This window comes from Zingiber officinale, chromosome 4A (assembly GCF_018446385.1).
Source record: "Zingiber officinale cultivar Zhangliang chromosome 4A, Zo_v1.1, whole genome shotgun sequence".
NCBI classification, from domain to species: Eukaryota; Viridiplantae; Streptophyta; class Magnoliopsida; order Zingiberales; family Zingiberaceae; genus Zingiber; species Zingiber officinale.
Window position 1 is genome coordinate 51866360 of NC_055992.1, and position 27849 is coordinate 51894208.

General features: G+C 37.7%; 1 protein-coding gene across 1 annotated transcript; it reads left to right on the plus strand.

Annotated features, from left to right (window-relative positions):
• The first annotated feature begins 10163 nt into the window (after positions 1-10163).
• On the plus strand, positions 10164-27243 carry LOC121972391. Its single transcript, XM_042524069.1, has 5 exons — positions 10164-10186; positions 25602-25846; positions 25930-26027; positions 26178-26232; positions 27191-27243. The coding sequence occupies exons 1-5, from the start codon at positions 10164-10166 to the stop codon at positions 27193-27195; spliced, it is 426 nt and encodes a 141-aa protein (XP_042380003.1). The 3' UTR covers positions 27196-27243.
• The last annotated feature ends 606 nt before the right edge of the window (positions 27244-27849 follow it).

Consider the following 27849-nt stretch of genomic DNA (forward strand, 5'->3'; position numbering starts at 1 on the left):
AATGTGCAATTGAAAAAAAAGAACACGTGAAATAAGGAATTGAAAAAAATTTATTGTCATGAGTAGAAACTAGTTGTTTGCCCCTTTGAGACCGAGTTAGGTTATTGGGAAATGAAAACTTGATTTCTCATGTTATCGAGCACATTCTTTAGGACTTGGGTAATCTAAGATAGATGAACTAAGATGTGTTTGCTGCTGGGAATAAAAGGAAAAGATGGTTCAATGATAACTTGACTAAGACTAGGAATTGAAACTTCAGAAATTTATGCCACGATTAGCACTGAGCATGGAGAACTCATTCTTAGGCAAATTAAATCCATTTATGATCATGCTCATTATTGAAATTATTTGATAGAGTTAAATTGATTCACCAAGTATTATAATGCACTTACTCCTACACATGCTTCTAGATTGCAGAATTTTGCTTGATAACAATCATGGGCTTTATGGTTGATCATTCTTGATTATGCTCATTAGTTTCACTAAGATTGATAGAATTGAATAGAATCACTAAGTATACATATTTTAGCTCAAGAATCTAGATTGCATAGTTTGCTTGAGAACAAGCAAAGGTTTAAGTTTGGAGTGTGATGCGCATAGATTATATATGCTATTTTATACTATTTGACACACATCTACTTATATTTCATATTTATAATCTGTGTTTTGCACCTCTTTCCTATCATATTTTAGCATAATTACTATTTTGCCTCCAAAGATCTACTCGGTGTTTGTTTTCACTTTCAGGAGTAGTCTGTGTAAGCACCCCGTGGAGGTTTTGATGTGATCAATCGAGTCAAGTTAGGTCCTGTTGTTATTTGATGCCTTGTGTCTAAGTGTGCAGGAACTTAGGAGCACAAGAAGCCGAGCGAAAGACGCAGCTAACGAGAAGGATGACACGGGAGAGAGCCGACGGGCTCGGTGAATCCGAGGCACGAGGTGCTGCAGAAGAGTACACTGGCGGATGAGAAGAACGCGTGCGGCATTTCTAAGGGACGAGAAGCCGGAGCAGAAGACTGCTCGAGAAGGTTGGAAGTTGGGTTCGGGTGAGCCCTATTCCGGATGACCGAAATCACCCAAGCGAGCGGAGCTGGAGCGGAAGACCCAAACCGAGGCGAGCAGAACGAGAGCAGAGGGCCCAGACCAAAAAAGTCAATAATGTTGACTTAGTGGGTCTGGGCACCCGGACCCATTCTGGCCGCCCAGAGTCTGGGCGCCAGGAACCCTTTCCTGCGCCAAGAACCCAAAGTTTATCATGATCGACGTGGACTTTGACCGACGCATCGGGGATAGAATTCTATCCCAGTCCAGGCGCCTGGATCCCTTCCAGGCGCCCTGACCAAGGCTATAAATACAGCCTTGCTCCCATAAGCTAAGTACAACAAGTATAAACAACACTTGTGCGCTTCTTTTTGTTAGTTTAGCTTCATTTTTCTGTGCATTAATTTCTGTAAAGAGGCTTCTCCGCTCGAAGGAGATCTTTATAAGTGTGCTTCATTTTCCTTGGATTAGCAATCTTCTGATTGCAAACCAAGTAATTCTCTTTGTGTCTCTGTCTTTTTAATTAGTTTCTTAATTCTTAATACAAGTGTTCATAATTAAGCTAGCTATAAGTCAAGAAAGGGTTGAGTTTGTTTATACAGGACAATTCCCCCCCCCCCCCCCCCACCCTCTTGCTGGCCATCATGGGACCTACAATTGGTATAGAGTGAGGATGCTTCAGAAGGACTTACCACCGATGGAAGCAAAGAAACCAATGGCCGAACGAAGCATCGTTCCTCCAAAATTTGAAGGAGAATTCTCACACTAGAAACGGCGAATGGAGGTATTTCTAAAAATTGACTTTGAGAATCATTTAATAATCAAGTATGGTTTTGTAGTTCCAATAAATCAAAACATAGAGGAGAAGGAGGAGAGTCTTTAGACGAAGAAAGAACAAAATGATTCTGTAGCAAATAATAGTGTGGAATATCACTTTCTGAGTGTGCTACTGCCTCAAGAAGTCAACCGTATCGGAAGTTACTCATCGGCCAAAGATCTCTGGAAAAATTCTTGGAACTCCATAAAGGCACATCTGAAGCCAAGCTCACAAGATGAGACATACTTCGGAACAAACTGATGAATATTCATCTGGAAAGAGGTGAGAAGGTAGGCAATCTACACTAGAAGGTCAAAGAACTAATCACCAAACTCAAAAACCTGGGTGAAACGGTAACCAATCGGGACTCGATACGCTACACACTCAATGCCTTTCCCAGAAAACTAGAATGGACCTCGATAATCGACGTCTAATACATCTAAAAGGATATGGAGGTAAGTACCCTAGAGGAACTGTTTTCTACTTCAGAATTACATGAAACCAGATGTGTAGGTACAATAAAAGAGTTAAGCCAGATTCTGGCACTAAATGCAACCAAGAAGGATGAACTCGAGTCAGACTCAGAAGGAGATCAAGAAGCTTACTTGGTAAGAAAATTCAGAAAATTCTTTAGATCTAACAAATTTAAAGAAATGTAGAACAGGAAAAATCTAAGAAATAGAAGAAGGGTTCGATGCTACTAGTGTCAAAAGGATGGACACATAAAAGAGGACTGCCCAGAACACAAAAAGGAAAAAGGCAAGATGCCCAAGAAAAACAAGCGCAAGAATCTAAAGGCTACTTGGGATGAAAGCTCATCATCTGAGTCAGAAATAGAAGAATATGTCGGACTAGCACTGATGGCAAGCCATGAATAGCAAAGTACCTCATAAGCTAGCATCGATGAAGGGGGAGATGTTAGAGTGTATACTGAAAGCCTAAGCTTTTGTAAACATTTATTTTGAATAAAAAATGACATTTGGTCAAATTATCTACATTTGATTGTAGTTATCAATTAATTTATATTGTAGATAACATAGTATGTGGTGTCACATACAGAAGATAATGTTATCAGTACCTTATAAATTATAAACAGTAGCTCACGACCAAAATGGAAAGGAACAAACTATTGGAAGGTCGTAGTGTAATTAGGAATTAGTTTATCTTAACTATATAATTACACTAGTACACTTGGAGTGTATTGAGTAGGACCATTAGAGGTCGTTTCTTTTATACTGACTTTATAAAGGAACAAAGACCTCAGTTATTATGGAAGTGTGTGCTCTTAATCCTAATATAATAATAAGCACATATATTTGATATTTATTTCTTTAATTTATATATCAATGGGTAAGATTTAGTTCGATAAATCAATAAGCCCGATAAGTTGGGAAATGATATCACTTGTAGTGTGTGTTGTTGATTATAGAAGGAAACTGTGTCCTAGTGATCTAGGTTGATAATGTCCCCAAGAGGAGCTCATAAGGATTTTCATGTTAAACCCTGCAGGTGGACTTAGTCCGACATGACGATAAGGTTGAGTGGTACTACTCTTGGACTATGATATTAATTAAATGAGCTGTCAGTAACTCACTTAATTAGTGGACATTCGGCATCTTAAACATAGGGAGACTAACACACTCATAATAAGAAGGAGCCAAAAAATGTAATTTGGGATTGGTGCGGTAGTTCAATAATAGTTCTCTAGTGGAATGAATTATTATTGATAAAATTAAGTTGTGTGTTTGGGGCGAACACGGGATGCTTAATTTTATCGGGAGACCAAAACCAAATCCTCCTCACGGTCCCTATCATAGCCTCTTAGTTATAGAGTACTATACCCACCTATACCCACCTTCATACCCATGGTGTAGGGGCTTGCCAAGCTAGCTTGAGGACCAAGCTAGGGTCGGCCAAGCCTTGGTCCACGGGTGCCCGGCCCTAGCTTGAACCCAAGCTTAGGTGGCCGACCCTAGTAAAATAAAATAGAATTTTAATTTAAAATTTTTCTTATGTGAAAGATATAATTTAAAAGAGAGATTAAAAATTAAAATATCTCTTTTATAAGTTTCTACAAAAGATTAAAGAAAGAGATTAAATCTCTTTCCTTATTTGTAGATTGGAATAATATTTTATTTTTCTTCTTTGTAAATTATTCACATGTTGAAAAATTAAAATTATAGAAATTTCTTTTTCTCAACCATGAAGGGATTTTAAAAGAAAATTTTATTTTTTAAAAAATTTCCGGAGACAAATAAGGAATTTTAATTGGTTGTTTGAAAATTGTCTTATTTGCTCTTCCATGAGGTGGCCGGCCATGACATGGGTAATTAGGAAATATTATTTAATTTTTCTTAATTAATTCATGTCAAGGAAATTTTATTGTAATTAAATTTCCTTATTTTCCAAAGCTAAGGATTATAAAAGAGGGGGTTTTGGGTGCCTTCAAGGTGAACAACCTCTATTATTTTTCTCCCTCTTTTCTTCCTTAGTGTGGTTGGCCCTTCCCTTTCTCTTCTCTCCATCCTTGTGGCCGAAACTCTCTTCTCTCTTGGAGATCAAGTGGTGGCCGGATCATAGCTTGGAGAAGAAGGAGAGAAAGCTTGCATCCCTTGGAGCTTAGTTGGTGGAAAAAGATCTTCATCCTTTGGAAGTCTTGCTTGGCCGAAACTTGAAGGAGGAAGAAGAAGGTGCTAGGTGATCCTCATCTCGGAAGATCGTTGCCCACACAACGTCCGATATTAGAAGAGGAATACGGTAGAAGATCAAGAGGTCATTATCTACTAAGTAAGTTATTACTAATATTGTTTTCCGCATCATGTTAGTTTTATTTCCATGTAAAAATACCAAATACAAGAGGCATGCGATTCTAGTATTTCGAATTAGTTTTCAATGTTGTGTTCTTTTATTTTTCTTTTCCTTGTGATTTGATTGTTCCTTTTGGTTGACCTAAAGTTATTTAAGGAAATTAAATATTAGCTTTCCTTAAAAGGCTTTGTCTAGGCGGTGGTGGTTGTTCCCATATCCAAGAAGGTTATGTGCCTCGCCATGCAGTCCTGGAAGCCAATTTTAAAAATTAATATTTAATGAAATTAATAACCTAGGTGATTTGGATCGAACGTGTTAAGTTCCGCAGGAGATCCAAGTCTAAACTTAAAAGAACAAATAAATTAAACTTAGGATCAAACGTGTTAAGTTCCGCAGGCGATCCAAGTTTAATTTAAAAGAACACATGGTAGCTAGGAAAAGGTTTAGACCTTTGTACAAAATTTTTGTACAGTGGAACCATTAGGTTTTCCGAGTAGCAACCAATAGGAGCGACTTCAGATGAATACAACAAAGCAAGGGAAGACTCAGGCTTCAAGTTTGATTTGGTAAGTGAGGTATGCCTCTTACCTCCCAATCAACTCTATTTTGGTATTAAATCTATGGAAAAATCAATGTGCAAGTTAAAAAGTAAAAATGATAAATTAAAAAATAAAAACTTAGAAATAAAAAGAATTTTAGCAAAATCATTCTAATAAAAGATTTTGGAAAAGTAAAACTTGAAAATGCTAAATTAAAGGAACAAATAGAAAACTTAAAACATTCTGTATGTTCAAATGTTTCTATTTTAAATATTAGAAATTACAAAGGATTAAACTGGTATTATAAATTTACAAAGGTCAAATTAGAAGTAACAAAAACTTATATCCCTAAAAAATATTTAATTAACCCAGTAGGAAGAAACCTATATTGGGTTCCGAAATCATGCCTAAATTAAATTATTTGCATGAGATAATTTTTTTTGTTTAATAGTGTCAAATAAATTTCTTAGCCTGTGTTCTATTAGAATTTAATTATAATTTAATTTTCTGAGAAATAAGATTTCATTACAAAGCATCAATAAAGTTAAAGTTATTTTTATTTACTTTTTCTATGAATTTTTGAAAAATCATATTATTTAATTTAAAAATATTTTTATATACTATTTTTTGCAAATTCCTTGTTTTTGTTTCAATAAAATTAATTTCAAAATTTTGTGAATTATTTATACCCATGCTAATTTTTAATATTTAAAATTCTCGATCACTAAGTTTATGAAAATTTAATTTTTCTGCACGACTACTTAAAATTTATTTTAACATAAAAAATTTAATTTAACTTAATTTTTTTAAATTATAAAATTATTTAAACCCCTAATTTTTTTTATGACTTAAATTTATTTTATGTTCTCGTGCAAATTTTATCTCTATGTTTGATTGACTCTGATTAATCATTCTTATAATTAATTAAATTTTTCACTAACTAGACTTTCTTTTAAATTTTCTTAATCATTTGAAGCTTACCCCTATTTTGAATGTGATCAAAGGGGGAGAATTAGAAGTTAAGTTTAAGGGGAAAGTATATTTTTAAAACTATTACATATAGTCATAAAACTTGAATATTTGTTTCATGCCTTTAATTTCATGTCTATTTTATCCTAACTTAGCTAGGGTTGATTCACATCAAAAAGGGGGAGATTATAAGTAACCTATGGTGATTTTGATGTGATCAACCGAGTCAAATTAGGTCCTGTTATTATTTGATGTCTTGTGTCTAAGTGTGCAGGGACATAGGAGCACAAGAAGTCGAGCAAAAGACGCAACTAGCGAGAAGGGTGACACGGGAGAGAGCTGACGGGCTCAGTGCGTTCGAGGGACAAGGTGCTGTGGATGAGTATGCTAGCGGATGAGAAGGAAGCGTGCGGTATTTCTGAGGGACGAGAAGCCGGAGTGGAAGACTGCTTGAGAAGGCTGAAACTTGGGTTCGAGAAAGCCCTATTCCGGATGGCCAAAATACCCAAGCGAGAGGAGTTGGAGTGGAAGACTAGGACCGAAGCGAGCAGAACTGTGTTACGTTGCGCAAGTGTACGGAAATGTCGCAAGTAATATAAAAGATTATCGTATCCACAGGGACTGGAATAAGCACTAGAAATATCTCAAAGCGAATTAGCTAAACAAGTAATCAATTGGTTTCAAATGCTAAGGATGAAAAACAAATCTAAAATGAAAGATTAACAAACAAGAGTTTGGGGTTTGAGTTATGATAAAGGGAGGTTCTAGGAGTTTTGGTTTCTTTGTAAGATCTCTTGAATGTATATGGTTTACCAATTCTTATTTCTCAATTGTCTAATATTTGTAGAAGGTTGCCAGTTCTCTCTTGCAATAGATAGCTGGCTTATGACTGAAAAATGTACCTAAATGTGATCAATTAATATGAACCTACGTTGTCCTTACACAGGATTGCACCTAATACTATGCTTCCCTCGAATATCAACATAGAAGTTCATAGCTTCTTAACCCATAAAGATACAAGGATTGAATCATAAAATCTATCCTACCCTCTTGAATATTCTAATTTCTCCTTCAAGGTTATCCCTCAAACATCCTTACACAGGCTTGGACCTGTCACGTGGATCCCTCGGAAAATCGAGTGAGAGTTAATCTCTACAAAGTCTATAAGATATCCAAACAATCAATCAAGAATGAGAATTAAGCCCTAATCACAATTAATCATTCAAGATCCAATCGATACAAACTAGGCAAAATCATAGAAACAAAGAAATGACAAATCCACAAGAGTTTACATCAATTTATCTAACAAATACTCCCTCCATCCTAGAACTAAAAGATCTACTCCATAAAACGAAGAAAGAAAACCAAAGATAAGAAGATTACAAGCATTTCTTCAATCCCAATCCAAGAAGAGGAGAGAAAGAAAACTTATCTACAATATAGCTCCATCTTCGGATCAAATCCTCGCTCCCGAAGTCGAATTCGCCAAGATCTCTCTTTAGATCGCCCAAAAATCCTCCCAAGAATGGAAGGAATCCACCAAATCTTGCTTTCTCCCAAATGGGAGAAGATCCTTTTGCAAATCTTCGAAGAGGCTTTAAATAGAGGGGGGCTTTCGAGCGCCACACGACCCCGAGGCATGGCCATGTGAGGTTCACACGACCAGGGCCTTTCCCCTCTCTGCCATCCATACACGGTCGTGGACAACTCCTATCAAGACCTCCAAGCACGGCCGTGTAGATCCACACAGCATGGACTGCCCCAGCTTCTGGAAACCTGCCAGGACCGTGTGGTGCACATGGCTAGGCCAAGTTCCTTTATGGAGTAGATCCACACGGCCGTGTAAGGATTGAACTCTGATTTGCTTCAAAACTTGGCATGGCCGTGTGACATTCACACGGCCAGGCCAAGTTCCTTGTCTGTTTCTCCTGGTTGACCACACAGCCAGAGCACTCCACGCAAGCAGGGCCGTGTGTGGCACACGGCCAAGTGCTTTCACCAATGCTCAGCTCATAAGTTTGTCCAAGAATGTAGAATCTTCACCAAATTCGACTCCTGTGTACAAAAAATGCACAAAAAGCAGATCTCCGAACAAAAAGAGTAAATATGCTAAAAGAAAAGCTGGAAGTATAAAAATGCATAGATCAAGCAAGCTCAAAGTATAAATGCTGCAATCTAAATTCATATGTTCTACAACGCATTCATAAACCCTAATGTGCTTTCCTAACTCTATCAAAGAGTTCCAATAACAAGCATAATCATGGAAACAAATCAAGTATGACTCATGCTTAAGTATCCTATGCACAGTGTAAAAGTAACTAAAAAATCCTTTAAGTTTCAATCTATGTCCTAGTCAAGTCGTCATCAAATTTGAATTCCTAATGTTTCCGGTGAGAGACAAGTAACCAGTGATAGGCACTTACTTGCCACTCACTTGGTTCATATTTCTCAACCAACCCAAGGTCTCAAAGGTGTGATCAATCTCAAGAGAAGCTAAGCAGTCATTTCCCCAGTAACCTAACTCGGTCTCAAATGGGTGACTTGCTAGATTCCACTCACGACAACTATTTTTTATATCCCTTATTTTTTTTTCATTGCTTTTCGTTTTCAATTTTTTTTTCATAAGTATTTGCATTGGGCAAATCTTATTTCACAAGTGTACTTTTAGCACAAATGTTGGGATATTTTGATTTTCCAAATGAGCTTGCATGAGTTGAGCCTCATCCAGTAACCAAAATGAAGTTTGAAAAATCACCATGGAAACCAAGTACTAAGCAAACAAGATGAATCATGACTATTTCAATGATATCAACCATTCAAGCATCAAGTCAAAGTGTAGTGAAAGTAAGATTCTTAAGGTCAAGCCAAGACTAAAACTCATCTCCATATGATTCTTAGCTTGTTTCATGCTACCCAAGATAGAGAAAAGAAGTACATAAAGCTTACTACTAGCATGATTTACAACATCATGAATCTAGATAATAAACGTGCTAACATTTTATCTTGAAGACAAGAAAGCATAAAAGTGAAGATTGATGTTCTCAAGATGTTTGCCAAAATTATTTCAAAAGATAATCAAATTACTATCAAAACAAACACTCAAGCAAGACAATCAAAATAGAATGCAAAACAAAAACTACACATGCAGAAAACAATAAAACAATCAAAAACTAAAACAAAAAGAAATCAGGTTTGACACCCCCCCCCCCCCAGACTCAAATTTTCATCGTCCCGATGAAATAAATATGGTGGAGGTGGAGGTGGAGGGGGACGAGGAAAAGTGTGCCTACGACGTGGCTGACCAATGGGAAAACTTGGGAAACCAGGAGTTTTGCTTAGGATTACATGATCCTCAAACAAAGCATCAACTTGTTGGCTAGTGACACTCATGCTCTGCATAAAGTCTCTCATTCTAGCTTGATCAGTATCATAATCCTGGACAAATTCGGCCACTTGACCCTGAAAATTCCTTATGAACTGAAAGTGCTCTTGTACTTCTCTAAACTGATTATCTGATAAAGAGAAGCAGCCTTCCAACATTCTTCGTTGGGCATCATGCTTCTTGTGGAGCGATTCTAGAGAAGTACGGAAATCAAAAAAATCAAATCTGGAGGAACCCGTACCATAAGCAAAAGAATGCCTAGTAGGATCCGGATGCCCGGAAGGTTGTGGGTATCCAGTTGTTGAGGGTTCAATGTGTGGCTCTTTGTCTCCGGATATAAAGGGAACATATTCAGGATCGATATCGATGATTACCCAATTAGCAGGATTACGAATAGACATTCGTCCAGGATAAGGAAGAGGTAGTGGAAAACCATTCCTCCTAGGAAATGCAAACCCATTCTCATCCCAAACAATCATTTTCATGGCAAGACATGTATCAATGTCTATCATGTCATTGCCATTAATTATTTCCAACCCATCTAAATCAAGATCTAAATTATAAGCTATTCGGGTAATCAATCCACCAAAGACAATTGATCCCGACGATGCCCTTGCGACTCTTAACAAGGTTTGTACAAAATGAATACCAGAATCGAAATCGACCTTATGAAGCATGGCCCATAAAGCATAAAGCTCTATCTTTTTAACTACTCCATCACTCTCTCCCCTACCAAAAATAGTTTTGCTCATAATTCTATGTAGGTACCTAAAAATGGGGTTTTGCATATGAGAAGCCTTAGCTCTTGAAGGCTCATAAGGTTGATCCAATCCAGTTAATGCATTCCAAAAATGATTCCAATTAAACCTTGAATCAACCCTACGAGGGCTATCGATAGACAATCCAAAACAAGAATTAAAATCACTAAATGTCTATTGAAATTCTTGATTCATCAATCTAAATGAAAATTTTCCAATATAATCATCCTCGTTAACAAAATGGACATCTAATGAACTTAAAAACTCCAAAACAAGACGAGGATATGTAGGCAAATGTGTGTACATAATATCACCCCACTCTAAAAACCCAATCAACAAATCTACATCTTCCCTAATCCCAAGCATATCAAGAATAGTTGGGTCCATGTATCTAGTACACAGAATTTTTCTATTGACAAGAATTGCAAATCTAGTTATATGATCATCATTTCTAAATACTATATTGAATTCATTGTCATTACCTTCATTGCACGAAGTCCTCTTTCCTTTTCCCTTCATCGGTTGTTTTCCTTTATCCCTAGATGGTTCCTTCTCTTTATCTCCACTAGATCCACCACCTCCTTTACGAAGTTTCTTCAAAAGATTGGACATCTTGTTGAGTTTAGATGAGGGAAGGGACTATTTAGGGTTAGAGAAGTAAGATCTCAAAGAAACAAATTTTTGAAGAACAAGATATGAGGTTAGGAGAACAAAGATCTTGAGTGTTGGAGAGGAAAAGAATCTGGATCTAAGAGAGTTTGAGGAAAAGGTTGAAGAAAAGAGGGATTTTAAAGAGATTGAGAGAAAATAAGATGTTTTAAGAGAGGTGGGTGTGTGCGAGACACGGCCAAAACCTGGCCGTGTAAAGAAAACACGGCCTCTTAAGGGCTTCTCCACACGGGCCGTGTAGATGTACACGACCCCTCCCTTTTCCTCCTCGGCTTCACTCACACGACCGTGTCTGGGACACGGCCACATCCTTCTTCTTCTCGGCTTTCTTCACACGGCCGTGTCTGGGACATGGCCTTCTGAGTTCACTTCTCTGGATTTGTCACATGGACTTGTTTGGTACACGGCCGATGCAAGCTTTTGCTCTGATTTCTCCACACGGCCGTGTCTGGAACACGACCGAAGAACTCTCCTTCTCTGGATTCTTTGCATGGCCGTGTCTAGTACACGACCATGCTCCCTTCCTTCTTTGCAGGCTCCACACGGCCGTGTCTGGTAGACACGGCCATATCCTTTTCCTTCACTGCTTCATTTGCTTGGTCGTGTACAACACACGACCATGCCTTGTTTTATTCCATTTGATGTTTATTCTCCTAATCCCCTTCTCCAATACTTCCATTCCCATGAAGAAGTCATGGCTAGCTCATGGAAGTAGATTTTAACCTGAAAACAAAACTAAAACATAGTGAAAACAAAATAAAGATGAAAATACAAAATTCAACTAACTAAAAGAACCCTTGGGTTGCTTCCCAAGAAGCGCTTGTTTAGGGTCTTTAGCTCGACCAATCCAACTTATTCTTCTCTTTTCCTTGCCCTTGGAGGGCAGACATATTTTTCATTTTTGTTGGGAGTTCTCCTCCCAACATCCTCCACCAAATTGTTCTTTTTGTAATACCCACTAAGCTTGTAAGATAAATATATGAATTTGGGATTTTTCCTTAGAAAAATAATAGGAAGTGAGTTGAAGCAAAAAGAAATAAAATGAAATAAAAAGAAAAGGAGGTCAAGGATTGAACCATGAACCTTTTATATTATATTTCATAGAATTAATTAATAGAAACCAATTGGGATAGAGAGAAGATGTTGATAACAAAGGAGGGAAACTCATGATAAAGGTAAGAGTAAAAGCTAGCCAAAAGAAGACAAGAAAAGAGCAAGAGAAAGGCAACTTGCCTTCCTCCCTTTCTCTCCCTCTTCCTCTTTGTTCTTGCCGAAAATTTAAAGAGGGAATTAAGAGGATTCAATCCCCCTTATTTCATCATGAATGGTAAGAAAAAATGAATAAATAAAATAAATAGGAAATAGAAAAAAAAGGCTAAGGGAGAAGGAAAGCAAAAATCAATTTTGCTACCTCTTCCCCCTTAACATAAAAGGGAGTAAGAAAAGAGAAGTTTATTTTTCTCTCATTCTTCCTCTCCCTCACCGAAACCATCAGTCCCCTCTCCTCCATCTTCGGCCCCAAAGCCAAGGTTTTTCCCCAAAGAAAGCCTACGATACAAGGAGGACTTAGCAAGGGAATCAAGGGAAAGGAATTAGAAGAAGAGGCTACTTCTTCCATCACCATACCTTAGATCCACAAGCGAAAAGGATGTAAGCTTCCCCTCACCTGTGGTACAAGGCTTTTTATGTGATTTTCAGATTCTATAAGGATTAGAAAACCTAGGAATGAATTTAAGAAAAATTCGGCCAAAGAAAGGGTTTTCACATCTAGGAAGGTTTAAACAAGTCCTTATTTCATGATATTTTCTCTATGCTATGTAGGAAGGATTTTCTTCATGTTTTTATACCTAAATTATGCTTGATCAGAGGAGTACCTAACCCAAGAATTTCGGCCAAAAATATTTTAAAGAGGTTAGGGAAAATATTGTGTAACCACACTAGTGCAAGATTCTCTCCATGAACTATTAAGGATCTTTTATTGGTTTTCTTGCTTAAAAGTTACATGGAACCAAAAGAAATCCATTTATATGTTTCGGCCAAGAAAAGGGCTTAGGGTTAGGAAGACCTTTAAATTTAAGTAACCATGTTTGTATGATAGAATATAGAGTTTTCTTAAAGAATTGCATGTTGAACAGTGCTAGAAATTCATGAACTCTTATTTTAGATTTTCGGCCATGATAAGATGGATAGTCTAGAAAAGCTTAAACAAAATTCTAATATGCTCAAGACCTCTGTGATATTATGATACGAAGGTTGTTTAATGTTCTTATGTTTAAATTGAGTATAGGAAAATTAGTTACATGATATATGACATGTAAGATCATAAGGGTCCTAGATTGTTTATGAACCAACTTTGTATATGATGTCCTTAGTAATTTTTGCCATGAAACTTTCTTAGGTTTTCCATGCTTTAGGCCACTTAAAACCTAGTTTAAAGATTGGTAGGTTTCGGCCATGAGGAAAAATAAAAGAAAAAGGGAAAGAAACCTAGGAAGCCTAAGACACAATTCACATGTATGTTTATTATGCTTGTCTTTATACATGCTATGAAACTTGTATGATTTCTTATGCTTTTAGGCTATTTGAAGCAAGTTTATATACTGTTGAGTTTCGGCCAAGTAGGGTTTAAAAGACCTAGAGGCCTTAGAAATGGAACCAAATGTGTTAAAAGTGCTTTTTATGAAAATAGGATAATGTGTTGATTGTGTCACATGCTTGTATAATTTTTCCATGACCTAAATGGACCATTGTATGTTTCGGCCATGAAGGAATAGATGCCCTAGAAACCCTAGAACAAGAATTAAATATGCTTATGTCACTTTACATGGAATATGATAAGTAGAAAGACAAAGTTCCCATGCTATATGTTGTTTAATGACCTAATTGAGGCTAGGGTAAGTTTCGGCCATACATGTTGTATAATGTCTTGTTATGAATTTATACATGATGTTAGTTCAAGTTCACATGCTTTTATGTTTGTTTTTAGCCCTAATAAACACTTGTTAAAAGTTTGACCATGACATATGTTAAGGGCTTGAAGGACTTAGGAACTAGCTCAATATGCTTACTATGTTACTTGAAAAAAATGCTATAAATATGGTTTAAGGTTTCCATGCTTTCATGACATTTGGGACCTTATTTATATACTGATAGGGTTTGGCCACATGAGTTTAGGGACTTGGAGAACTTAGAAACCAAGTAAATCATACTTATAATACTTCCTATGAAATTCATGTAATGATAATTTAGGTTTCACATGCTTGGAGGTTGTTTTTACCTAAATTGAGACCTAAGGGGGTTCGGCCATGATAGGAACCCAAGGGTTTAGGAAAGCTTAGAACCCAAGTTAACTATGTTATCATGTTTCTTATGATAGTATAATCACAAGATACACCCTTATGCTTAATCATGTATGCTTGTGATTTATACCTTTTTATGATATGATATGTGGATAGAGATATGCATGTTTTAATGATATGTTATGTGCTTAGAAATATGCATGCTTAAATGATATGCTATGTGAGTAGAAATATGCATGCTTTAATGATATGCTATGTGCTTGGAATATGCTTATTTTTATGATATGCTATGTGGATAGAAATATGCATGCTTTCTCAAGACATGATGTCTGCCTAAGTGATGCATACTTTTTATGATATGATGTATGCCTAAGTGATGCATACTTTCTCAAGAGATGATGTATGCCTAAGTGATGCATACTTTTTGATGATATGATGTATGCCTAAGTGATGCATACTTTCTCAAGACATGATGTATGCCTAAGTGATGCATACTTTTTATGATATGATGTATGCCTAAGTGATGCATACTTTTATGACATAATGTATGCCTAAGTGATGCATACTTTTATGCTATGCTATGTGACTAAATGATGCATTTTTATACAACCTACTTTACTTTGTAAGGCTTGTACCAAGGGTGGACTCCTAATTAGTCTATAGGCCTTGCTTTGTGATCTAGGCTAATAAGGGATGGGCTCCTTAGTACGCCCTAAGCCTTGCTTTGTGATCTAGGCTAATAAGGGATGGGCTCCTTAGTACGTCCTTAGGCCTTGCTTTGTGATCTAGGCTGATAAGGGATGGACTCTCTAAGTATGCCCCTAGGCCATGCTTTGTGATCTTGACCTAGTTCCTAGTATGATTCAAGACTTGCTACCTTGGATATACTTAGGACGCGCGTATTTATGTTATGTATGTATGGTACAAGCCGGGGCCCTGAATATGTTGATATTATGTTCAAGTATATATGTAAGAAGAAATGGTTTTAAAAGATCATGAGACATACACATGTTTTTTTCGGATACATGTTTTCAAAATCATATTGCATATACTTTATGATCATGTTGTGATAATGCTATGATTTATGATATGCCATGATTAGATATGACTATGATATGTTTCATGCCATGCTTTAAGAGATGAGATGCCATGATTAGATATGAATTATGTTATATTTCATGCTATGCTTTAAGAGATGATATGCCATGACTAATTATGATTTTGTTATGTTGCATGATATGCTTAAAGAGTATGATATGTTATGCCATGACTAGTTGAGATCATGTTATGTTGATATATTCTTTGATTATGTAATGATTTATGGTTTTAGTGAGTTGGAAAGGAACTTACTGAGCCATGAGTGCTCATAGCTTACTTTCCTTGTACCACAGATAAAGGAAAAAGCTGGATGAGCTAAAGGAGCAGCAGGAGAGGCAAAGAGATGTGTGTGGCGGTGGCTAGGCAACCAAATAAGAACCAGCTTTAAGAACTTTTAGGAATTACACTTTGGTTTCATAAATTGTAGTACTACATGGTTGACTTGATGTTATGTTTCTATTTAACGTGTTATCATGTTATGGAAACCATATTAGTGTAGTTTGGTTTTTATTAAACCAAGAAAAATGATTTTTAAGTCTTCCGCTGTAATATGTACGTTGAGTATCGTAGCCCCGTCCCTTAGGGTTAGCAGGGAGGGCGGGCGTTACACTTTTCATTAGGTGGCCTTCCATGAGGATGGAAATTCCATTCCTCAAGTTTTTAAATTCTTGCCCTACTACAAGCATTTAAATGAGAAGAAACATGGTTAGAGACATTAGATAAATCATACTCCATCCGTTCCTTACCAATTACCAATGACAACTTTTGATTTTTAACATCAATAATTGCTCCAGCTGTAGCAAGGAATGGTCTTCCCAATATGATAGGAATTTTAGGGTCCTCTTCCATGTCCAACACAACAAAATCTGTGGGAATAATACTCCCACCAACTTCTACTGGCACATCTTCAATAATACCCATAGGGTACCTGCAGGAATGATCAGCAAGTTGTAGTGCCATAGTAGTAAGTTTAATATTTTTGAGACCTAACTTATTACAAATTGAATAGGGAATGAGGCTAACACTTGCCCCCAAATCACAAAAAGTTTTTTCAATGAATTCTATTCCTATATTGCAAGGAATATAAAAGCTCCCTGGATCCTTCAATTTTGGGGAAGTGTTCTTCACCAAAAGAGCGCTGCATTCCTCAGTTAGTGCAATGGTCTCTACATCTCCTCTCTTTCTTTTATTTGACATGATGTCCTTTAGGAATTTGGCAAACTTTGGCATTTGAAGAATAGCATCTATAAGAGGAACTTCAATGCATATCTCTTTAACCTTCTCCAAAAATTTGCCTAATTCTTCATCCTTTTTAAGCATATTGAGTCTTTGGGGAAAAGGGATAACTTTGCTCTGATGGTTCAGTGGAAGAGTCTCTTCAACCTCAATGGTATTCTCCTCATTATTAAAAATCTGACTAGGTGTAGGAGGAGAGAGCTCTTCTTTATTTTGCATCCCTTTTTGAGCAGTCACTTGGGGATTTCCCAAGGTCTGTCCGCTCCTAAGCTCAATTATGTTGCAATGCTCCATAGGATTTACATCAGGTTTTCCAGGAAGTTGTCCTGGTTCTCTAGAAGATGAGGAAGCTAGCTGGGCAATTTGGCTATCCTGAATCTTTTGATGTTTTTCAGAATTATCCATTCTCTGAGTAAGCTTCAATAGATCCCGCTTCATTTCATTTTGATTGAAGATAATTTCTTCAAGCATCTTTTCAATTTTGGATCTAGGAAAGCCTTGAAAAGATTGTTGCTGAAAATTTTGTTGCCCAGATTGAAAATTTGGTCTTGCCCCCAAAGATGGTCCTTGATCCTGATTATTTCTGTAAGAGAAATTTGGATGATTTTTCCATCCAGGGTTGTAAGTATTTGAGTATGGGTTGTTCTGTCTTTGATTGAAACCCATGATTGCATCGCATTGCTCCAATTGATTAATTTGTGCAGTGATAGCTCCCAATGGACATGAGTCATTTGAATGTTCTGAACTCCCACATACTTCACAAGATATGGCAATGGCATTTACCATATTTGAACTAGTCCCCATATTCTCAAATTTTTTTGTAAGAGCATCAAGTTTTGCAGCCAATAAAGTCACTGCATCAACATCAAACTTTCCTGATGCTTTTGTTATTGGGTTTATTGAAGGATGACCACCACTTCTTTCATTTGCCCATTGATGATGATTTTGTGCTACACTCTCTATGATTTCCTCAGCTTCATCTAAATTTTTATTCATGAGTGCCCCTCTAGCAGCTGAATCAAGGGACACTTTGGTATGATAATTAATACCATTATAGAAAGTATGCAACACTAACCATCTTTCCAAACCGTGGTGAGCGCATTGTCTGAGCATACTATTGTATCTATCCCAAGCTTCAAATAGAGATTCTGAGTCAGCTTGTTTAAAACTTGCAATCAAATTCCTCATATGAGCAGTTTTACTTGGGGGATAGAATTTATCAAGGAATTGTTGCTCACATTGTTCCCAGGTGGTGATACTCTTGGGAGCCAAAGAATTCAACCATTGCTTGGTCCTATCTCTCAAAGAAAACCCAAATAATAATAACCGCACTGCTTCTGAAGGAACACCATTCATTTTCATTGTCCCACATATTTCATAAAAGACCACTAAGTGTTGATTAGGGTCTTCATGTGGTCCTCCACCAAATTGATTTTGCTACACCATGGAAATAATTGCAGGTTTGATCTCAAAATTATTTGCCTCCACTGAGGGTCTTGAAATACTAGATCAAAAACCCCTAGCATAAGATGCTGCATAATCCTTTAGTGGTCTATTAGCCATGTTCAAATGCTCTTGTTCTTCAATTTGTCTTTGCAGAATTCTTCTTCTATGAAATGTTCTATCAATTTCAAGGTCAAGAGGAAAAAATTCTCCTGCAAAGTTAGATCTTTGCATACACAAGAACAATATTGCAATAGAAACTAAATCAAACAAAGAAATTAAAAACAAAGAAAGGTAAGATTGGAATGTTAGAAAACAAAAAAAAATGCAGAATTAAAATTGCTACAAAAGAATTTCCAGGAAGTTAGAAAGTATATAGGAAAATGAAAACAGAAAACTAGAGATTAGTTACAAATATGCAAATGAAAAGAAATAGAAATGTTATGTTTAGTCTAACTCAATTGATAATCTCCAATGTTATAGCGCAGTCCCCCGGCAACGGCGCCAAAAACTTGTTACGTTCCACAAGTGTACGAAAATGTCGCAAGTAATATAAAAGATTATCGTATCCACAGGGACTGGAATAAGCACTAGAAATATCTTAAAGTGAATTAGCTAAACAACTAATCAATTGGTTTCAAATGCTAAGGATGAAAAACAAATCTAAAATGAAAGATTAACAAACAAGAGTTTGGGGTTTGAGATATGATAAAGGGAGTAAGATCTCTTGAATGTATATGGTTTACCAATTCTTATTTCTCAATTGTCTAATATTTGTATAAGGTTGTCGGTTCTCTCTTGCAATAGATAACTGGCTTAGGACTGAAAAATGTACCTAAATGTGATCAATTAGATATGAACCTACGTTGCCCTTACACAGGATTGCACCTATTACTATACTTCCCTCGGATATCAACATAGAAGTTCATAGCTTCTTAACCCATAAAGATACAAGGATTGAATCATAAAATCTATCCTACCCTCTTGAATATTCTCATTTCCCCTTCAAGGTTATCCCTCAAACGTCCTTACACGGGCTTGCACCTGTCACGTGGATTCCTCAGAAAATCGAGTGAGAGTTAATCTCTACAAAGTCTATAAGATATCCAAATAATCAATCAAGAATGAGAATTAAGCCCTAATCACAATTAATCATTCAAGATCCAATCGATACAAACTAGGCAACATCATAGAAACAAAGAAATGGAAAATCCACAAGAGTTTACATCAACTTATCTCACAAATACTCCCTCCATCCTAGAACAAAAAGATCTACTCCATAAAACGAAGAAAGAAAACCAAAGATAAGAAGATTACAAGCATTTCTTCAATCCCAATCCAAGAAGAGGAGAGAAAGAAAACTTATCTACAATATAGGTTCATCTTTGGATCCAATCCTCGCTCTCGGAGTCGAATTCGACAAGATCTCCCTTTAGATCGCCCAAAAATCCTCCCACGAATGAGAGGAATCCACCAAATCTTGCTCTCTCAAAGGGGAGAAGATCCCTTTTCAAATCTTCAAAGAGGCTTTAAATAGGGCGCCACACAACCCTGAGGAATGGTCGTGTTAGGTTCACACGGCCAGAGCCTTTCCCCTCTCTACCATCCATACACGGCCGTGGACAACTCCTATCAAGACCTCCAAGCACAACCGTGTAGATCCACATGGCCTGGACTGCCCCAGCTTCTGGAAACCTGGCACGACCGTGTGGTGCACATGGCCAGAACACTTTTAAGCGCTGGGAACCCTGCACGGCCATGTGATGCACACGGCCAAGGCCTTCTTGGTCTATGGAAACCTTACACGACCATGTAGATCCACACGACCATGTAAGGATTGAACTCTGATTAGCTTCAAAACTTGGCACGGCCGTGTGAGGTTCACACGGCCAGGCCAAGTTCCTTGTCTGTTTCTCCTGGTTGACCACACGGCCAGAGCACTCCACCCAGGCAGGGTCGTGTGTGGCACATGACCAAGTGCTTTCTCTAATGCTCAGCTCATAAGTTTGTCCAAGAATGTAGAATCTTCACCAAATTCAACTTTTGTGTACAAAAAATGCACAAAAATCATATCTCCGAACAAAAAGAGTAAATATGCTAAAAGAAAAGCTGGAAGTATAAAAATGCATAGATCAATCAAGATCAAAGTATGTAAATGTGCGTCAAAACATGCATAAAAGTATATAAAATCTACGCACATCAAACTTGAGTAGAGGGCCTGGACAAAAAAAGTCAACCATGTTGACTTTGTGGGTTCGAGCGCCCGAAACCCAAATTTTATCATGATCGATGTGGACTTTGACCAACGCGTCGGGGATAGAATTCTATCCCACTCCTAGCACCTGGAACCCATTCAGGTGCCCAAACCGAGGCTATAAATACAGTCTTGGTCCTAGAAGCTAAGTACAACAAGTATTTTGATAAACAACACTTGTGCACTTCTCTTTATTAGTTTAGCTTTATTTTTTTGTGCGTTAATTTATGTAAAGAGTCTTCTCCGCTCGAAGGAGATCTTCATAAGTGCTCTTTATTTTCCTTGGATTGGCAATCTTCTAATTGCAAACCAAGTAATTCTCTTTGTGTCTCTATCTTTTTAATTAGTCTCTTAATTCTTAATACAAGTGTTCATAATTAAGCTATAAGTTGAGAAAGGGTTGACTTTGTTTGTGTAGGGCAATTCACCCCCCCCCTCTCTTGCCAGCTATCAAGAGACCTATAGTTTGAAGCGGAAAAGGATGCTTAAGACGCAAATGAAGATTAAATGAAGTAAGGATTGGAGTGCCCAAGTCATTTCAGAATTAAATTGAGTCTGACCATGCCTTAAGGCATGGCCAGATAAAGATCTAGATGGTAGTCGTGTGCATTGGCATGGCCAAGGAAGTAAAGAAGACATGGTCATTCCAAATGGCATGGCTAGAAGGAAGATATAACACAAGAAAAGGGAGAAGTCCTGCCTTGAGACACTGCTAGAAGCTGCACATGCCCTCCTCTAGAGCCAAGTTAGACTAGGTCGTGCCTTGAGGCACGACCATATACCTGAAGGTGCAGTTTTGAAGAGCTGGTCGTGCTAAATGGTACGACTTAGAAGAAGAAAAGCAGAGTTGCTCTGCTTTGCTGTGCCAAATGACACAGCCTAGCCATGTGGATAGGGACAATCTGGCTCTAGCCATGCCTTTTGACATGGCTAAGAAGCCAGCTATAAGAAAGGTCGTGCTAAAAGGCACAACCAAGCTACCAAAGCCAGAGCCAAGTAGGGGTTACCCGTGCAAAATTGCATGGCTAATAGCCCAAACAATGGTTAGGCCATGCCTAGAGGCATGGCCACCCTGTGCTTCACCTCTATTTAAGAGGCACTTTATCTCCTTGCATGTAGAGGAGGATCCTAAGCAAAAAGTAAACATCTATGTCAAATCTTAGCATCCAGAGGTGTCATCTAGGTGATCTAAGGTCGTCCTGCTACTTCATCCTCATTGACACTCTAAGATCTTCATCCGGGGGCTTCATTCAACTCAAAGGATAAGTTTTTCTTCCCCTCTCTTTAGGGTTCTTGAAATTCTTATGTATATGAGGTCTTGGATTGTAGATCTTTTACTTATGGAGTACATTTTCATTGTTCTAGGACATAGGAAGTAATTGTAATGTGTGGAATGTTGTAAACTCTATTAAATTGCCAATTACCTGGTTTGATGTAGCTTGTATGGTACTTTTTCTGTTCGATAAAATGCTAGCAAGTAGGCTTTCCCTTATAAGAATGAATTTATCTATCTAGGTTACATTTTTATATGCATAAATCTTATTTCTGTGTTAGATGCATTGTTGTGTATCTATATTTGGGACTGGGCATGAAACTTAATTTTCATTGGAGAGATGCATAGGTTGTTGTCTCTTTTGAGTGTACATTCTGATATAGCTTGGCATGGCCTTAGGATACTTGTTTAAAGTTGAGTATCTAAGGTAACCATCCTTCTATATAGAGTGTAACCTCCTAAGGGAGAATGACTCTATATATGGATAATGTAACGCCCGCCCTCCCTGCTAACCCTAAGGGACGGGGCTACGAGACTCAACGTACATATTACAGCGGAAGACTTAAAAATCATTTTTCTTGGTTTAATAAAAACCGAACTACACTAATATGGTTTCCATAACATGATAACAAGTTAAATAGAAACATAACATCAAGTCAACCATGTAGTACTACAATTTATGAAACCAAAGTGTAATTCCTAAAAGTTCTTAAAGCAGGTTCTTATTTGGTTGCCTAGCCACCGCCACACACATCTCTTTGCCTCTCCTTCTGCTCCTTTAGCTCATCCATCTTTTTCCTTTATCTGTGGTACAAGGAAAGTAAGCTATGAGCACTCATGGCTCAGTAAGTTCCTTTCCAACTCACTAAAACCATAAATCATTACATAATCAAAGAATATATCAACATAACATGATCTCAACTAGTCATGGCATAACATATCATACTATTTAAGCATATCATGCAACATAACAAAATCATAATTAGTCATGGCATATCATCTCTTAAAGCATAGCATGAAATATAACATAATTCATATCTAATCATGGCATCTCATCTCTTAAAGCATGGCATGAAACATATCATAGTCATATCTAATCATGGCATATCATAAATCATAGCATTATCACAACATGATCATAAAGTATATGCAATATGATTTTGAAAACATGTATCCGAAAAACATGTGTATGTCTCATGATCTTTTAAAATCATTTCTTCTTACATATATACTTGAACATAATATCAACATATTCAGGGCCCCGGCTTGTACCATACATACATAACATAAATGCGCGCATCCTAAGTATATCCAAGGTAGCAAGTCTTGAATCATACTAGGAACTAGGTCAAGATCACAAAGCATGGCCTAGGGGCATACTTAGAGAGTCCATCCCTTATCAGCCTAGATCACAAAGCAAGGCCTAAGGACGTACTAAGGAGCCCATCCCTTATTAGCCTAGATCACAAAGCAAGGCTTAGGGCGTACTAAGGAGCCCATCCCTTATTAGCCTAGATCACAAAGCAAGGCCTATAGACTGATTAGGAGTCCACCCTTGGTACAAGCCTTACAAAGTAAAGTAGCATGTATAAAAATGCATCATTTGGTCACATAGCATAGCATAAAAGTATGCATCACTTAGGCATACATTATGTCATAAAAGTATGCATCACTTAGGCATACATCATATCATAAAAAGTATGCATCACTTAGGCATACATCATGTCTTGTGAAAGTATGCATCACTTAGACATACATCATATCATCAAAAAGTATGCATCACTTAGGCATACATCATGTCTTGAGAAAGTATGCATCACTTAGGCATACATCATGTCTTGAGAAAGCATGCATATTTCTATCCACATAGCATATCATAAAAACAAGCATATTCCAAGCACATAGCATATCATTAAAGCATGCATATTTCTACTCACATAGCATATCATTAAAGCATGCATATTTCTAAGCACATAACATATCATTAAAACATGCATATCTCTATCCACATATCATATCATAAAAAGGTATAAATCACAAGCATACATTATTAAGCATAAGGGTGTATCATGTGATTATACTATCATAAGAAACATGGTAACATTGTTAACTTGGGTTCTAAGCTTCCTAAACCCTTGGGTTCCTATCATGGCCGAACCCCCTTAGGTCTCAATTTAGGTAAAAACAACCTCCAAGCATGTGAAACCTAAATTATCATTACATGAATTTCATAGGAAGCATTATAAGTATGATTTACTTGGTTTCTAAGTTCTCCAAGTCCTTAAACTCATGTGGCCGAACCCTATCAGTATATAAACAAGGTCCCAATTGTCATGAAAGCATGGAAACCTTAAACCATATTTATAGCATTTTTTTCAAGTAACATAGTAAGCATATTGAGCTAGTTCCTAAGTCCTTCAAGCCCTTAACATATGTCATGGTCAAACTTTTAACAAGTGTTTATTAGGGCTAAAAACAAACATACAAGCATGTGAACTTGAACTAACATCATGTATAAATTCATAACAAGACATTATACAACATGTATGGCCGAAACTTACCCTAGCCTCAATTAGGTCATTAAACAACATATAGCATGGGAACTTTGTCTTTCTACTTATCATATTCCATGTAAAGTGACATAATCATATTTAATTCTTGTTCTAGGGTTTCTAGGGCATCTATTCCTTCATGGCCGAAACATACAATGGTCCATTTAGGTCATGGAAAAATTATACAAGCACGTGACACAATCAACACATTATCCTATTTTCATAAAAAGCACATTTAACACATTTGGTTCCATTTCTAAGGCCTCTAGGTCTTTTAAACCCTACTTGGCTGAAACTCAACAGTATATAAACTTGCTTCAAATAGCCTAAAAGCATAAGAAATCATACAAGTTTCATAGCATGTATAAAGACAAGCATAATAAACATACATGTGAATTGTGTCTTAGGCTTCCTAGGTTTCTTTCCCTTTTTCTTTTATTTTTCCTCATGGCCGAAACCTACCAATCTTTAAACTAGGTTTTAAGTGGCCTAAAGCATGGAAAACCTAAGTAAGTTTCATGGCAAAAATTACTAAGAACATCATATACAAAGTTGGTTCATAAACAAGCTAGGACCCTTGTGATCTTACATGTCATATATCATGTAACTAATTTTCCTATACTCAATTTAAACATAAGAACATTAAACAACCTTCATATCATAATATCACAGAGGTCTTGAGCATATTAGAATTTTGTTTAAGCTTTTCTAAACTATCCATCTTATCATGGCCGAAAATCTAAAATAAGAGTTCATGAATTTCTAGCAATGTTCAACATGCAATTCTTTAAGAAAACTCTATATTCTATCATACAAACATGGTTTCTTAAATTTAAAGGTCTTCCTAACCCTAAGCCCTTTTCTTGGCCGAAACATATAAATGGATTTCTTTTGGTTCCAAGTGTAAAATACCGGAAAATAGGCGAATCTTAATAAAGGAATTTTTCAGAATTTTGGACATTTTTCGGGAATTTTTCGGAGCTCGTACGGACGAGTTGACGGGGATAAGAACGGGGTCCGGAAAAGCCTGTTTAGGTTACCCCGTTTAAATGAGGAAAAGTTGATTTTTCCTTTTCCTTTTAAATTCTTTTTCTCTTTTTCTTATTTCTTATTCTGTTTTCTTTCTCGCCGAAACATCTCCGCGCGCCTCTTCTCTCCCTCACTCCCGAACCCGACGCCAAGAGCCCTAACCGCAGGCTACTCGGCGGTTCTCTCTTCTTCTTCCTCATCCCTTGCCCCTCACGAGGACAGCATCCTCTGCCCTAGCCTTGCCGTGGAGTTCCCAGCGCCGTCGCCGCGACAGTTTTCCCTCTCCTCAGCCGTGGCCTAGGGTTTGTGGCAAATCCCTTTATCTTCTCGTCTTCTCCCTCACCGAACCTGATTTCCCCTCTTCTTCTTTTCTTCTTCTTCTGCCCTAGCGCCGACCAAGTTTATGTTTCACCTCTCTTTATTTCTTCCGGCAGAGCAAGGGCCGACCGACTGTTCTACCTCCTGATCGTCGGCCATCATCACTCGACTGCCATCATTCATCGCCGGAGGTGCTTCTTGTGTTTGTGGTCATTGTGGTCGCAGGATTCTACCGAGCCTCTTCCCCATCGGTTGATTGTTGACGCTGGGCCCTGGTTCTTTTCTCCACTGCCGGCTTCTTCTTCCATTAGCCACCGACAGAGAGGGAACGAGGGGCACTGGTTAGGAGAGGCAGATTTGAGTAGGTATGTGAATATAATTTGGGGATGTTGCATTGAGTTGTTGGCTGATCACAGTGGATTCTGTCACTGTTTATTTCCGCAGCAGTAACTTCTAGTTCCGGTCATTATATCACCAAGGCACGCGTCTCCGACAGTGACTCAACAGTCGGGCATACGCAATTGGGTGAGTTTTGGATTAAGGTAAATGCATGGTTGTGAGTATAATTGTGGATTTCATGGTTGTAGGATTATGTTGAGTTAATCTAATTTGGAATTTCTTAATTCGATTAGGATTTAGTTTAGCTAACTAATGTGTGATAGAAGTTGCTAAACTAAATATTGGTGATACAGGAGCTTGACGCGAGACGTGTTTCTCAATTATTGGATTTGGACCACTTTATTGGAGGCGGGTACTTTGACTTGTGTCTTTTGATATGCATGATAATATGTTTAACATATAACAGTAATTGTGTTACCTGTTTATTTCGGTTGGTCACTACATGATTAGTACATGTTGTTTGTTTATTTATTCTGCACTGCATATTATCTACCTGATCACATATGCCTTAGGTAGTGACCTAACCACATGCTCTATTATGGACCTAGGGTTTATTTGATACCCTCTTCGATTTGTGTACCTTCTATTTGATACGTCTTCTTGTGGTACACACTTTGTATCTATTTATATGGGTCATGCCATGTTATTCATGAGATTGCCATGTTCAGTATCATGCATCATGATTGCATGCTGTGCGATTGTCGGCTCTACTTTGGTTGAGCTCATCGCCAGTTACATGTACTGCACACATCACCCATGGATTTGTATATCTGGCTGGTGTGTGGCGGTTCTGCTGTTTGGCTCCGTTGGTCAGGTGACTCAGCGTGGTAGCCTCAGTTCGCATTTAGGGTAGCAGCGGTAGCCGGCAGATGGTGGACTTTGTTTGGCTCCGTTGGTCGGAGACTCAGCGTGGTAGCCGGCAGCCAGTTCGTACCGGGAGATGAGAGCATTGAGCTCCCCCATTTATGATTTGGGGTCACAGGACAGGAGTACTCCGACAGCATCCCGTTTACTCTGTCATTGCACAGGAGCATTGATTTCAGAGTATGGGGTTGACATATGCATTTATTGCATTTTTATTCGCTTGTGATTGCTGCACTTATATGCTGCATTTGTTTGGATGCATTGATTGACATGCATACAGGATTATGACTCACTCGGTCTGACGACCTGTTACCTTTATACTTTGATCCGGTCAGTACAGTTATCTTCTGATTTCATTTCAGTTGCATTTATCCTCCTCATATTCAGGAGACTGTACGCATGATTAGTGTTGTCTGTTATTTGTTTTATTATTACTTTTCAGGTTGAGGCTGTCCGGAGCAGTTCCAGTCGCTGGCCCCCCCATCTGCACGTAGAGCTAGTTCTCTACTAGGTTGTTATTTGCTTTATTTTGGTTTTTCTTCCATCAGACTATGTTTTAGTTTTGTTTTGGATTTTATCTATGGATATTGTACGGATTGTTACCGTTTGATGGACTTTTGGATGGTTTGGTTTTTATTCTACTATATGCCTGCCTGGACGGCAGAAGAGGTGAGTTCGTTGGATTTGAGCTTTACGAGTGTAGTGGAGTAGGGTGGATTTCGAGTCAGAGTCCTATTGTTGTTGTTTACTATTATTAACTGCGTGGTTGTGACAGCCAGAGGCTGGATATCTTTATTAACTGCGTGGTGTTTGTCTTTATTTTTTTTTGTTATCATTCCAGCCGCCTGTGGCTGATGTATATGTGATTTGTAGAAAGTTTTATATTGTCCGCCGTACAGGGGAGATGCTGTCGAAATTTCTTCGGACAGAGACTCCTCTGGGGCGTGACAATTTAGTGGTATCAGAGCCAGGTTTACGATACTTGCTGTGTGTTCTGGAGTTATACGATCTTTGTTTTCGTATTATGGATACTTTGAATAATCTGATATCAGTTTATTGGGTATCAGCGCGCCAAAGTTTGGCGATAATTATTTGATTTTC